Here is a 14,401-nt window from a genome sequence, read left to right on the forward strand (position 1 = left end):
TTTGCTTGTTATGTAATTCTAGTTGTTCTCTGTTAGTCTCTAGTGAAAAGAAAGCTGCTGCCTAGAACTATTTGAATCTACGTGAATGATGCCATCAACCCACTTCCTGTACCCCACTTGTCACAACTCTGAATATATATGGCTCTGCCCCTGGGTAGTGAAGCACAGAATGCATCACGTCCAATCAGATTAGTAGGAGGCTGTTTTTTAGGAGTTTCAGATTCCAGAGTCAGAATTTGACTCAGAGAATGTATAAAGTTCAGTGGGAAAGTCACGCCCATTTAGGAGAGCAGAGTTGATCCCACTTAATTGCATTGGTAACACTTTATCTTGGTGTACCACATTGAAAATCCTTGATATTGCAAAACAATCTCACCACATCTAATTGTTGTCTAATTTTCTATATTCATAGGTGTGTTTTCCCCATCTCTCTGCTCTCCTCTCTCTCCTCCAACCGTCTCTCCTTTCTCCCTTCTGTTATTGTTGTCACGTCTGTGCAGGCGAGGATGATGATGATGATGATGAGTAGTGCTGCGAGCTACCCTCATGCTTCGACTTTGTCATGACCATATCTAATTTCCTGTTGTGTTTTCCCCCTCTCTCTCTCTCCTCTCCTCTCCTCTCCTCTCCTCTCCTCTCCTCTCCTCTCCTCTCCTCTCCTCTCCTCTCCTCTCCTCTCCTCCTCTCCTCTCCTCTCCTCTCTCCTCCTCCTCCTCCTCCTCTCTCCCTGTGCAGGCGAGGACGACGATGAGGAGGAGTGCGGCGAGGAGAAGCTGCCCTCCTGCTTCGACTACGTCATGCACTTCCTGACGGTCTTCTGGAAGGTTCTGTTTGCGTTCGTGCCGCCGACAGACTACTGGAACGGCTGGGCCTGCTTCGTGGTGTCCATCTGCATGATCGGCCTGCTGACGGCGCTCATCGGGGACCTGGCCTCGCACTTCGGATGCACCGTCGGACTCAAGGACTCCGTCACCGCCGTGGTGTTCGTGGCGCTCGGGACGTCCGTGCCAGGTGTGTACAGTATACATACTAGGGTGGTGGTGATGGTGTGTGTGTGTGTGTGTGTGCATTCGGCTGCACCGTCGGCCTCAAGGATTTGGTCACCGCCGTGGTCTTCATGGCTCTTGGCACCTCTGTGCCAGGTAGGTACAGTATATACTAGGGTGGTGTGTGTGTGTGTGTGTGTGTGTGTGTGTGTGTGTGTGTGTGTGTGTGTGTGTGTGTGTGTGTGTGTGTGTGTGCTGTGTGTGTGTTTGTGTGTGTGTGTGTGTGTGTGTGGTGTGTGTGTGTGTGTGTGTGTGTGTGTGTGTGTGTGTGTGTGTGTGTGTGTGTGTGTGTGTGTGTGTGTGTGTGTGTGTGTGTGTGTGTGTGTTAGAGTGTGGCTCGGGCCGGTTTTTTCTGTCCGAGCCCGGCCCTCAGCCGACAGAAAAGTGATCGACCCCGACCCGAGCCCGAGACTAATTAAAATGTTTGTGTCCGAACCTGTCCGAAGCCCGAGACCACTGTAATAACAACAGAACCTGTGCGCAAGCAAGATTTTCTATGTGGGCTCCACCATACTCAAAATAGCACGTGATAAATAGCCAGGATAGGCAAAGACGTTAGGATGAGGCAATTTGCAGTAGCCTACAGTCATTTAGTTACGCACGCATAGTAGGCTACACACACACACACACACACACACACACACATGTGACAGCGCACCTTATGTTTCTTTCGGTTAGACCAGAGATGTTGGGTGCGGTGATCGAATGCATGGGAGGGGCGTGAGAGGATAAGAAAGGCGAAAACTAACGAATAGGCTACGTTTTGGATGCAGTCAGCCCGCCTATGGAAGCATTTGTTACGTTACTGTTAGTGCAAATAAATCCCCGCGAGCCATGGTGAAGATGCCGCTCCTTGAAGGATGGGCTATAAGTTCACCCCGAAGAACAGTAGCCTGTTCGGCCCTCCAAGAGAATGTCATTTCCCCTGATGTCCATGCGGTCAATATAAAATCAGGAAAGGTTGCACGCGCATAGTTACAACTGTAGCCTACAGTTAAAGTGACAAGAATTAAGAACCTACGTGAAGGACATGAAATGTCACAGCGGACAAAATAGTAACAGGAAACCTCTTCGCCCCTACCTTAGGCAACTCCACGTAGCGTGTGCGTCTTCTTTAATCCATATTATGCTCCTTGCTACTCCATGCTGGAAATGTAATCCTTGGCGAGCAATGCAGTGACAAACTTCGTCATTTTATGTTCAACATTTAAGACAGCATCGAAGGCATGCTAAAACATGGCCTACACTAGGCCTACAACAAAAGACCACGCGTTCACTGACAACTGTTGATTTGGCGCTTATTAAGAAAGCAAGTTGACTCGGCATTCCTGCTCGGCTGACTGGGAGTGAGCGTCCATGTTGCCACTGGTAACTGGCGCGTGCATACGGCCAATAATAATCACTCGCAGGAGTAGCCTACCAACATTTTCAGTTATGCATATTCAATTACTTATTTTTTAATCACAAAACTGCCGTTTGCATGAACTGAAACGTTTCCTCTGGTTGCTTACACTTTTCACAATGTCTGTTTGCTTCAAGCCCGAGTCCGACCCGAGTCCGACAGATATTCTATTTTTTTTGTCCGAGTCCGGCCCGGCCCGTCGGGTTCCGACCCGGCCCGTCGGGCTTCGGTCGGGTTGCCATGCTCTGGTGTGTGTGTGTGTGTGTGTGTGTGTGTGTGTGTGTGTTGGTTGCACTGTGGGCCTCAAGGACTCCAACACCAATATGGTCTCTGTGGCCCTGGCATGTCTGTGCCAGGTGCACACAGTGTAGAATTTTTTAAAAGAGCACATCCAAGAAAACATTCGCTCAAGTTGTGCACTTGGTTTGGTTTTTGGCTGGCACCTGAATAAATGACCTAATCTTAAGAGCGGGGCATGGCCTGATGTTCTTAGCAGCTTTAATTAAAGAAGTCTTAATTAATAAAGTGGACCCTGCTTGCCATTTCCCTGATGTCATTGAAGAGCTCTGAAGCCACCCCTGATTAGAAACAGACATGGCCTGAAAGACTAGACAAAAAACCTACCAGCAGAAAAAAAATGCCTGGAGTTTTGATTTAGTATCTGGGTTTTACTACTAATTAAAAAACAAACTAAGAGAGAGTTATTCAAACACGGATAAAACGATACATTGATATTGAAATGTTATGTATGAGATTGAGAGCAATATTCAGATTCAGATGCCCTCACTGTTTATCGAGATTTTTTTTGTGTTTTTGAGACTGTGTAGTGAGTGGTCTGGGCAGCCTTAGCAAGCCAACAACATGGCTACACTAGGGTCAATGAAACAAATATGGGACACTTCATTGTTGTGGGGGTCTGTGGGTCGTCCCCAAGACAAAAAAAAATCCTCAGACGTAATTTCCTGCATCTTAACGTCCCGTGTCTCGTTTCAGATCAATATGGAACCCATACTTTTCTTTCTAAATACAGGACGATTCCGTATTTCAAGGGACAGTTGTCAACCCTAGGCTACACTAACCTATTGTGTGCAGTTAAACCAGTGATTCTCAAAGTGTGGTCCGGGGACCACTAGTGGTCCGCGACAGAGCTCAGGTGGTCCGCAAGGGGATTGCTACTTGTCCAAAGACAAGCTAGATGAAGGCTATATTCATGACATTATTGCAAAGCTAAATATAGCTACCCAGGTGAAAAAGTGGTTCAATTTAGTACAATAAAAGCATGACTGAAGTGTACTTAGCATGTTAAAAGTGCACTCGTGCTTTTTGTGCTAAGAAAAAGTATGTTTACAATATGCTTATTTAAAGTGTACTTAAAATTAGATGTAATTAAGTTGCTCTCAAAAAAAGTACACTTAGCGAACCATACTTCAAGTGTACTTCGAAGATGTTTGGCTAAAGTATATTTAGAGGAATATACTAATAGTGTTCTAATAGTGAACTTACTAAAAGTGTATTATTTGATAACATATTGCAATTGTACTTTTTTAAAGTGCAATATGATTACACTTCACCCAAATGTCTTTGAAGTGTGATTTTCTATAGTGCGCTTTAAAGTAAATCGCTTTAACATATTGCAAGTACACTTTTTCTAAGTGCACCATGATTGTACTTCACCCAAATATATTCAAAGTGTGCTTACACAAAGTTAATTTACCCATCATGCACCATCATGCATGTACCATCATGCAATGCACTTCTTGGAGCTAAATTTCTCAAACAGAAATCCATTTACCTCTAAGGAATATCTTTGGTTTGCATGAAAATATTACTCATTGTTATATTCTGCGTTTATTGTAGGAGTTTTAACATTTTAAAGTGGTACACAAAAAAATGGCCATGTTCCCACCGTCATTATGATGGTCACGTATATGTTCTGGTATATATAGACTCACACTTCCCATGGTATCATTGTGAAAGGTAAGTTGGAACTAGTTGTCCAAACAAAGGTTCAAGGGTCACCATTCGTGATCAATTCAAATGATCAACTGCAGGAAGGTGGAACAAGAATGAAATAATGTGAAATGTGTATCTGAAATCTCTGTAACAATGTAATGACTGTAAATGTCAGTTGTGCTAGGCATGCATACTGTATCACTACTGTGACATGTGGCTGTGTGTAATGTACAAGCTCTGAGAACCAGCATGGATTGTAGTATTACATTTATATTATTCGTTGTACTTGGGAGTGTACTGTAAATATACTTCAAGCATACCTGTTATATATTTACAATACTTAATATGATGTACTTTTTACAGACTTAAAATGTTCCAATGTAGTCCAAAGAAGCATGAAGTTAATATACTTTTATTGTACTTCTAGTAACAATAAAATGTTATAGAAGTGTACTCAAGCACACTATTAATGCCATACGAATGCATGAAAAGCGTGTTTGGAGCATACTTTCAAAAGTATGCTTGTAGTGCACTTAAAGTTGTCCAAAAGCGGTGCCAATTTAGCATCCTCAGTGTGCTGCAAGTGTGCTGAAGTACTGCTTTAGTAGTGCTTCAGCGCACTAATAGTGCAATGAAGCGCACTTTAAATCGCCGAAAATAGTACACTTTGTACTAAGTACGGTCAAAAAAAGTACACTTTAAGTATATGGGTTTTTCACCTGGGTAGAGTTATATTTTCACCAAAATAAGACAGGCCTGTACATGTGAATTACTTTGTAAAAAATAAGGGCTCTGCATTGAAATTAGCACCGGTCAACTGTCAATCCAGTTGACAGGTGGTCCCTGAACATTTTTGGGGGCACAAAGTGGTCCTCGGTCAGAAAAAGTTTAAGAAACGCTGAGTTAAACAGACTCAACACCAACCTTCAGTTCTTCCTATGGTGTGACCCCAGAGTCTACAGTACATCTCCCTTTATTTTCATGTTATGCCATGCCAGGCTAACAGAGACAGACAGGCATGGGGGGGAATAATGTGTTCAAAAAGAAATGAGAGAATTGCGGAAAAGGGGAGAGAAAAGCAATACTGCAGGGTGGTAGGACGAGGCGTGCAGAAAAGACAGATGGAGAGAGAAGCGTGCAGTGGAAAAGAACGAGGGAGAACGCAGAAGGAAAGAGATCCCATCCCATTAGCGACAGAAAGAAACAGCGGAGAAATGGTGTGAATAGCAGGAGTAGGAGATATAGGAAGAGACAGAGGCAAGATGGAAATGCCAGGAGGAAGATGAAGAAAAATGAAGACAAGAGAGGAAGAGATATAAGCAGAGATTCTTTAAGTATATAGAGATGTGCCAATGTAATAGGTTGCTATGGGCACCTAACATGACCAGGTTCCGGTCTGCCTAAAGGGGCGTGTCATAATACTCCTAGCATTGAATAGAACAGTCCTTAGGTCTGCCTAGGTCTGCCTAAAGGGGGATTTCCCCCCCCTCCCCCTTGCAATAATAGAACCCGGAAACAATGGGCCAATGGAACCTCTCTCTCTCTACTCTCTCTGATATAAGCGCTCTCTCAAAGCTCTCTCCCAAGCAGTGTTGCCAGATGGAAAATGCTGAACTGTCGTACCAAATCCTCAAAATGATCATTTTGGGGGGCTTTTCGGGAGGAAATTATGGGCAAAATGATTGTTTCAAGACATTGACTAAATGAATTGAAAGAAAACTTTTTTTTATCGTACGGAGGACAAAATTGAGAAAATTATGGTACGAAGTCGAACAATATAATAATTGTACATCTGGCAACACTGCTGCCAAGTAACATACGTACTGTATGTGTGCTCGCTGTGGCACAGGCTAGGACACCAGTAACAATGGCTGTACGTGACTGCCCTCCACAGCCAAAAAGCAGTCACTTATACACAGTATTTTATCAAATTGAGACTGACCAAATAACATTGTTTGGGAGGAAGTAAGATCACCTCCCTTCTTCAAAACGTATCCCGACCTCATGTGCCAGTGTTTTGGCTGTACTAGTGTGAGGCAAGGCAAGGCAGAAGGCAGTTTATTTGTACAGCGCATTCCATACATGAGCAACTCGATGTGTTTCACACAAAAAGATCAGTAGCAATTCAATGTGCTTCATAAGAAATGTATGAGCCCCCCGTGTGTGTAGCAGGTGGATGTGTGAACACTACAGTTACCTGCGAGGAATAATTCGATTTTAATCGGAATAGTGACAGTATTCAGTTTGAGCATGAGTCGTGTAGACTCTGTATTCATTCCAAAGGTGGCCATGTTCACGGAAATATTGCAGTTACAGAAGGCTGTTCCAGACATGCTAACGGAATTTTCCGGAACCAAATAGTGACAACATTCCATTTGAAACCGGAATGCTCTGCGCATGTCACTGCAGTCACAGGTTCACTTCAACCTGAAGCCCCCACCACCTTCCAACCCATACCGTTTGCCTTCTTTCTTTGTCTGCCTCTCTCTCTCTCTCCCCCTCTCTCTCTCCCTCTCTCTCTCTCTCTCTCTCTCTGCTCTGTTCACCTGATGGAAGCCACTGTGTGATTATAGGCTGATTATAGTAATCAGAGGTGCTGGGCTAATTAAGAGGGGCCTATTAATGAGGTCACCCAGGTGTGTGAGTGTGCGTGTGTGCGTGCGTGCCTGCGTGCGTGCCTGCATGCATGTTTTAGGTGTGAACAAGTCTGGCATCTGAGTACAACATCCTTTACAGTGTAAATACTACACGTATAGTTTAGTCTTTAGTTTGTAGAACCCTAGATTGTCCTCTGAACTTAAATAAATAGAGAATAGACTTTGCAGTTAGCAGAAATAGAATAAATAGTAAAGAAGAAGGATCACCACACACTGGTGAACTTAGTTTTGCTGTTTTTTATTTAGGTCTTCTTTACTATGGATTACTGATGACTGCACTTCACCAGCACCTGGAACCTGGCTGTGCATAGGAGTTCCAGATCTTTGAAGAAATAGAATAAACTTTGCAGTCTTTGATTCTATGAAGTCCAGAAGATGGTTAATAAGTCCTGGCATCTCAGAGCAGCGGTTTATTCAAACAGACCCTGCACTAGTTTAACAGAGAAGATCATACGCTGTCTCACTGGTAAAGGTCAGATCCTTTACTGAACACACGCTTCTCCACAGTCTTTGCTTTTTAAAGAGCAAACCCTCTGAGACCCCATGAATAAGGTCTTCCAATCTTCCATAGAAAAGGTTATTAGGTAGGGAGGTTAATGCAATGGTTCACAACCTTTTTTTTCAAGAAAAGCCCCCCTAACCTTATCATAAGCCTGCTAACGCCCCCTTTAGTATTAAAAAATAAAATGGACAAATGCTTCCCAATTACAACTAAACTCCGCTCTCTTTCATCTGTATCCTTCTCAACACCCCCCCTAGGGGTCCCCAAGGCCCCCTGGGGGACTGTAGATCCCCTGTTGAGAAACACTATTATAATGAATAAAGCTCAGAAATGATGTTTGCATTGCCCCTGGCCTGACAGGAAGCAACGCCAGGGCCGGCCCAAACCTTTATGGGGCCCTAGGCAACATTTCATCTGGGGGCCCCCCATACCCAATGTATAGTGGCTCCTGTTTCATTAATCGTAGTAAATGACAGTTGAGGAAAAATACATGACTAGGGAAACTAGAGGATAATTCATTTCTTCCTGGAACTTCGCTGCTCATGGAGGGCCCTGGTGGCTTGGGGACCCTTAGCCACCGTATAGTTCGCTTATGCCTCGGGCCAGCCCTGAGCAACGCCGAAGGTGTTGCATCACTAGGAGGGCATGGCCTGGCTAATACTTACTCATGCTTGATGTGCAAACATACTGATGACAACAGCAGATTAAAATAAAAAAGTACAAAGACTCCATTATAGCAGGTGGCCAACTAGATAAGTACTTAAAGCTCACCATCTATCATGCTGAATCACTGTGTACATCTGAAGCCAAATAAATGCTTGAGTAAGATGTTTAGGCGCACAGAATTGCAAAGCACACATACTCAAACAGTCACAACAGGTGCACACAGATGGCGGACAGATATGCACCAGAGCAGAAGCAGCACCTGTCTTTGTGTGTCTGTGTTTGTGTGTGTGTGTGTGTGCGTGTGTGTGTGTGTGAGAGAGAGAGAGAGAGAGAGAGAGAGAGAGAGAGAGAGAGAGAGAGAGAGAGAGAGAGAGAGAGAGAGAGAGAGAGAGAGAGAGAGAGAGAGAGAGAGAGAGATATTACTGCCCCCGTGCTGTGAAGTCAGTCTCTGAGGTTCTGGATGGAATCAGCTTTTTCCTGCTCTTATACTTTTTGAAAGTAAAGTCAGCAGTCAAATCACTTGCTCTCACTTACAGTGTGTCTGTCTGTCTGTCTCCGTCTCCATCTCTCTCTCTCTCTCTCTCTCTCTCTCTCTCTCTCTCTCTCTCTCTCTCTCTCTCTCTCTCTCTCTCTCTCTCTCTGTTGTCTAGGCCTATCTCTAGTTCTCTCCATCTCTATTCCCTTTTCTCCTCTTCTCTCCTCTCCATCCCTCTCCACTTATCTCCTCTTCCTCTTCCTCTTCCTCTTCCTAGTTTACCTCCTTTCCTCCGTCCTCAATCCTCCTCTATCTCTAGGGGCAGCCGTGGCCTAGTGGTTAGAGAGTTGGTCTTTCAATCAGGAGGTTGAAGGTTCAAATCCCAGCTGATCTCTCCCTAGACCCCCATGGCTGAAATGCCCTTGAGCAAGGCACCTGACCTTACATTGCTCCAGGGACTGTAACCAATACCCTGACAAATAATAACTGTAAGTCGCTTTGAATAAAATGAAAGCGTCAGCTAAGTGAAATGTAATGTAATGTAATCTCTCCATCCACCTATTATACGTTGCTGACCTCTCAGCTTCTGTCCGCAGATTTTCTCTGAAGAGCTAGCCCTAATATAGAGAGCCCAGCGTTACCCAAATCCCTCTTCTCTTCTCTTCTCTTCTCTTCTCTTCTCTTCTCTTCTCTTCTCTTCTCTTCTCTTCTCTTCTCTTCTCTTCTCTTCTCTTCTCTTCTCTTCTCAAAGAGGCCTCCGCCTTTTTAGAAGAGCTCGTCCACTGCTTCTGTGCCGTTTAGGAGCAGACCAGGGAGGGGTGCATTTCTCGAAACCAAAGTTGCTTACTACATTAGCTACATTAGCTGTTGTTTTCATGGTGTGTTGCATTTTCCCATTTGCAACTATTGAAGTTGCTAACATGCTAACAACGTCTCTTTTGAGAAATGCACCCCAGACCAGATAGCTGACTCCCACAGCTGCTCCCATGGCAGAACAATACACTTTTACTTTAAAGGTTGCAGTCCGAACCACTGTATCGCTCAGCAAGGAGCTGTTCCTCAGGCAAGGAAGGAGTACACGTATTTTGCTTAACCTTTTCAGTTTAGAGGTTAACAGTGATCGTTGGCCAGCAAATTGCTTTGTGGCTTCTGCGATTCTGAGGGATCCTACAAACAAATGAGACCTCACCGGAGCGAGAGAGAGAGAGAGAGAGAGAGAGAGAGAGAGAGAGAGAGAGAGAGAGAGAGAGAGAGAGAGAGAGAGAGAGAGAGAGAGAGAGAGAGAAAATAAAATAGAACAGAAATTGAGAAGTTGGATGGTGTACTTCAGGTCACTCTGCGAAATGTTGGAAAGTCAAAATAGGTGTAATGTATGTATTTATGCATGTAGGCAATTTACGTGAAAGGATATCAACTGCCAAGGTGACCTGCTCCAGCGGATATAACAGTGAAGTGGAGGCTTTAGCGCCGCAATGCAAAGCAGAGTACCGTTGTCTTCGCCAAGTCCTTACCTCCACAGTACAGGACACCTGGAACGAGTCCCACTTTCTGATTAACTTTCTCATATTGCACATCGCAAGGAAGACTTCTTATTACCTCTGCCAAGGAGGTTGTGTTTGGTTCGGTCGCGTTGGTTTGTTTGTCTGTTTATTTGTCTGTTTGTCTGTCTGTCTGTCAGCAGGATAACTCGAAAACTTGTGATCGGATTTGGCTGAAACTTTGTGGAGTTGTTGGAAATTAACAAAAAGGAACAAGTGATTTGGTGGTGATCTGGATCACGAACCGGAACCAGGACTTTTTTAAAAGATTCTTCAACATTGCTAGCGTACAAATCTATACGCCCCTAGTGACCACAAATTGAATTGCGGGACAGGGTGAATGATGACATTCCAGTTTATCACTACACAAAAACAAGGCAGAAAGGCTTAAAACAAAAATCGGGTGTAACATAGTCAAATTTTCTAACAAACAGCTTACTTGGCGAAGGTCTGCACTCTCAGAGTGCATTTCTAGTTAATTTTGTTACAGGCTCAAGGCCTACAATAAATATATTCAAATACATACATTGGTACCACTTACAGTAAAGGTGCCCTGTGTATGATGGTGGCCAGAGTAGGTATTGCAACTAGTCTGCTCATTGAAACTGTGCTGTCTACTGCCAAATTGTATGTTTTAAGTGTGTGTGTGATTACGTTGATGATAATTTGCAGAATACAACGCAAAAATACCAAGTGTGTATGGGTCTCACACACACACGAAGACGCACGCACGCCCACACACACACACACACACACACACACACACACACACACACACACACTACAGTACAGTACAGTGCAGTACAGTACCGTACAGTGCAGTAGATATGCACAGCATACACTTATTACTAACACACTCTCTCCCTCCTCTCCTCTCCTCTCCTCTCCTCTCCTCTCCTCTCCTCTCCTCCCCTCTCCTCTCCTCTCCTCTCCTCTCCTCTCCTCTCCTCTCCTCTTTCTCCTTTCTCCAGACACCTTCGCCAGCAAAGTGGCCGCCATCCAGGACCAGTACGCGGACGCCTCCATCGGCAACGTGACGGGCAGCAACGCGGTCAACGTGTTCCTGGGCATCGGCGTGGCGTGGTCCATCGCCGCCATCTACCACTACTCCAAGGGCGAGGAGTTCCACGTGGACCCGGGCAACCTGGCCTTCTCCGTCACGCTCTTCACCATCTTCGCCTTCATCTGCGTCTTCGTGCTCATGTACCGGCGCCGGCCCGACATCGGCGGCGAGCTGGGCGGCCCGCGGACTGCCAAGGTGGTCACCACCTGCCTCTTCGTCAGCCTGTGGCTCCTCTACATCCTCTTCAGCTCCCTGGAGGCCTATTGTCACATCGCTGGCTTCTAGATCTAGAATCCTGCACATCGCATCGCCGCCATGGCAACGGCAGCGCAGCGGCGTGGCAACGGAATGGAATGGAGCGCCACGCCACCACCAACCGCCATCACTACACACACACATACACATACATACACGCGTGCGCGACGACAACAACAACAGCTGCAACACACATGCGCCCACATACAGTATAACACGTACTCACACACACACACACACACACACACACACACACACACGTGCTGACACAAGGTACACGCATACATACAGATGCATATGCGTACATACATACAAAGTACAATACATACATACGTACATACATAGATACATACAGTACATACACAAATGATGTGTACACCCATTTGCACGCCACACACACAAAAACCCACAACACATACGTATCTGCATACCTACATGACACTAACGCAAATGTACATCCACATGCATATACGTATATGAAATGAAGGGACTGATTAAAATTGTACATACATTCAAATACACACACAGACACATGACATGCATCCATTAAAAACAAATGAAGAAGTCTACAAATGTACACACAGATCCCCACACCTGCTAGATACATACATTAGCACAGCTGACACAGGACTGATGTACATATACATGCACACACACACACAGACAGACAGACATGCACGCAACTTAAGAAGAACAGACAACACTATGACAACAAAAAAGCGGACTTATCGAAGGAGATGATGGAAGCAACAGCGGCAATTTCTCTCTTTTTTTTGTCATTGTCATCCCTGTCCTTTGTTTTGACATTTCTGATCTGATCATGACCCCCCTCATCACACATCTTTCTCTTTTTTACCTGTACCCCCGCCCCCTTTACCGTCCCCAACCCAACCCTCCTCCCAAAATGTTCTCCCCATCTGTGTATGGGTCAGACTCTGACTGATTTTGCGGGGGGGATGATGGTTTGTGTGGATGAAATCTTGTTGTGACTGACAGACTGCTTGCACGTTCGATTTCATCCCCAAAAAAAAATCAACCCTTTATTACGAAATTGATCTGAATATACTGACCAAACTGCTAGAAAAAAAAGAAAAACAAACAAAAAAAAGAGGAGGAAAAGAAACATCCTCCCCACGTTTTGAGATCAGAGGATGGTGACTTGGTGGGATGGGAGGTTGACTTTTGTGATCCTGCAGCTTGGGATAGGGTTGTAATGGCATAGTCTACAGTGTCTCACTACCTTTGACCAGACTGTAATTTTTGACGTCTGAGGTATGCCTTTGGAGTCAAAATGTGACTTAATCCTCAAAGGCGCCCCCTTGTGGCAGCATAACGTCATTGAGGTTAGGTTTAGGGATAGGTTTAGGTTAAGGCCACATTGTCAACATTGTGACGTAGAAGTTATATCCAAGATGTCCAAAATTGGAGTCTGGTCAAAGGTAGTCAGAAATTGACTACTCGGGGTGAGACTGTGTGGGATAGGGTTGTATTGGTATGGTATAGTAGGTAATGTAATGTAAAGTTATGGAGTCCAAGAATCAGAACTCAACATGGATGAGGAGATGAGATTTGTTTTTGTTTTAAACACAGAGCTCTTGGTGTGCGTGTGCGTGTGCGTGTGTGCGTGTGTGCGCGTGCGCGCGTGCATGCATGCATGTGTGAGTCTGTGTTGATCTGCTGATTGTAAAAACAGCTGAACGATGTTGTTCAGGGTTTTGCCCTGACACTGGCTGGGAGCAGACTAGAGAAAGGTGTACTTAGAGGTCGGCAGAACTGATAGCTGTGGCCTAGTGATTAGGGAGGTGGTCTTCAGATCTGAGGGTTACAGGTTCAAATCCCACCCTTACCAGAGATTCTTTAAGTATAGAGATATGCCAACATAATAGGTTTCTATGGGCACCTAATGTGACCAGGTTCCAGTCTGCCTAAAGGGGCGTGTCATAATGCTCCTAGCATTGAATAGAACAGTCCTCAGGTCTGCCTAGGTCTGCCTAAAGGGGGATTTCCCCCCCCCCCCAATAATAGAATCAGGAAACAATGGGCCAATGGAACCTCTCTCTCTCTACTCTCTCTGCCCTCACCTCTCCCTACATCCATGGCTGAAGTGCCCTTGAGCAAGGCACCTAACCCCACATTGCTCCAGGGACTGTAACCAATACTCTGTAATATAATATAACGGTAAGGGCTTCCGCACACCGGCTCCGACAAAGTGCTGAGCATTGCTCAGCTAAAATTCGATTCCATTGTTTTCAATCGAACCACGCACACTGGCGCCGATGTCCGCTGAAGCAATTAGAGACAAGCAATTAGACTAGCAATTAGAGACAAGTTCTATTTTGTCAGCGCCGCCCATTGACTATCAATGCAATGTTCGTGTGAAATTGGGTTTGGGGGTCCGAATTCTGTCGGAAGCAAAAGTGCGCCGCACTTTGTCGGAGCCGGTGTGCAGCCGGCCTAAGTCGCTTTGAAGAAAAGCGCCAGCCAAGTGTAATGTAATGTAATGTAATACGTATATGGTATACACCAAAATTACACAAGGAGAGATGGCTCCAAAATGGCCATTTTGGCACTAATACAACTCCCCATATACGACTTTTTGGCACTAATACAACTACCCATATACGACTTGTAGGGCCTTCAGTGTCCAAGGAATCTTGTTTGAGGATTTTACTCAAATAAAAATAGTTGAGGTTGAGGCTGGACTAGCTGAAAGTTGGAACATTTTTTCAGCGCGTTCCTGAAAGATCAGAAAAGCTTTTCTATGTCCTGCAAGTGCCATTTTAGTGTGTCCCAATTACAAGTCTGTCACCAGTGGCAGTCAGAGTTTACCTGGTCACAGTCACA

General features: G+C 45.0%; 1 protein-coding gene across 1 annotated transcript in view; it reads left to right on the forward strand.

The window, feature by feature from the left end:
* The window catches only part of slc8a1b (solute carrier family 8 member 1b), a 218,449-nt gene extending 204,972 nt beyond the window's left edge, over nucleotides 1-13,477 (forward strand). The window contains exons 6-7 of the mRNA XM_063192230.1: nucleotides 736-1,011; nucleotides 11,211-13,477. Of these exons, the coding sequence (XP_063048300.1) occupies nucleotides 736-1,011; nucleotides 11,211-11,587 (653 nt within the window). The 3' untranslated portion in view covers nucleotides 11,588-13,477. The remainder of the gene's footprint in view (nucleotides 1-735; nucleotides 1,012-11,210) is intronic.
* The last annotated feature ends 924 nt before the right edge of the window (nucleotides 13,478-14,401 follow it).

This window comes from Engraulis encrasicolus, chromosome 24 (assembly GCF_034702125.1).
Source record: "Engraulis encrasicolus isolate BLACKSEA-1 chromosome 24, IST_EnEncr_1.0, whole genome shotgun sequence".
Lineage (NCBI taxonomy): Eukaryota > Metazoa > Chordata > Actinopteri > Clupeiformes > Engraulidae > Engraulis > Engraulis encrasicolus.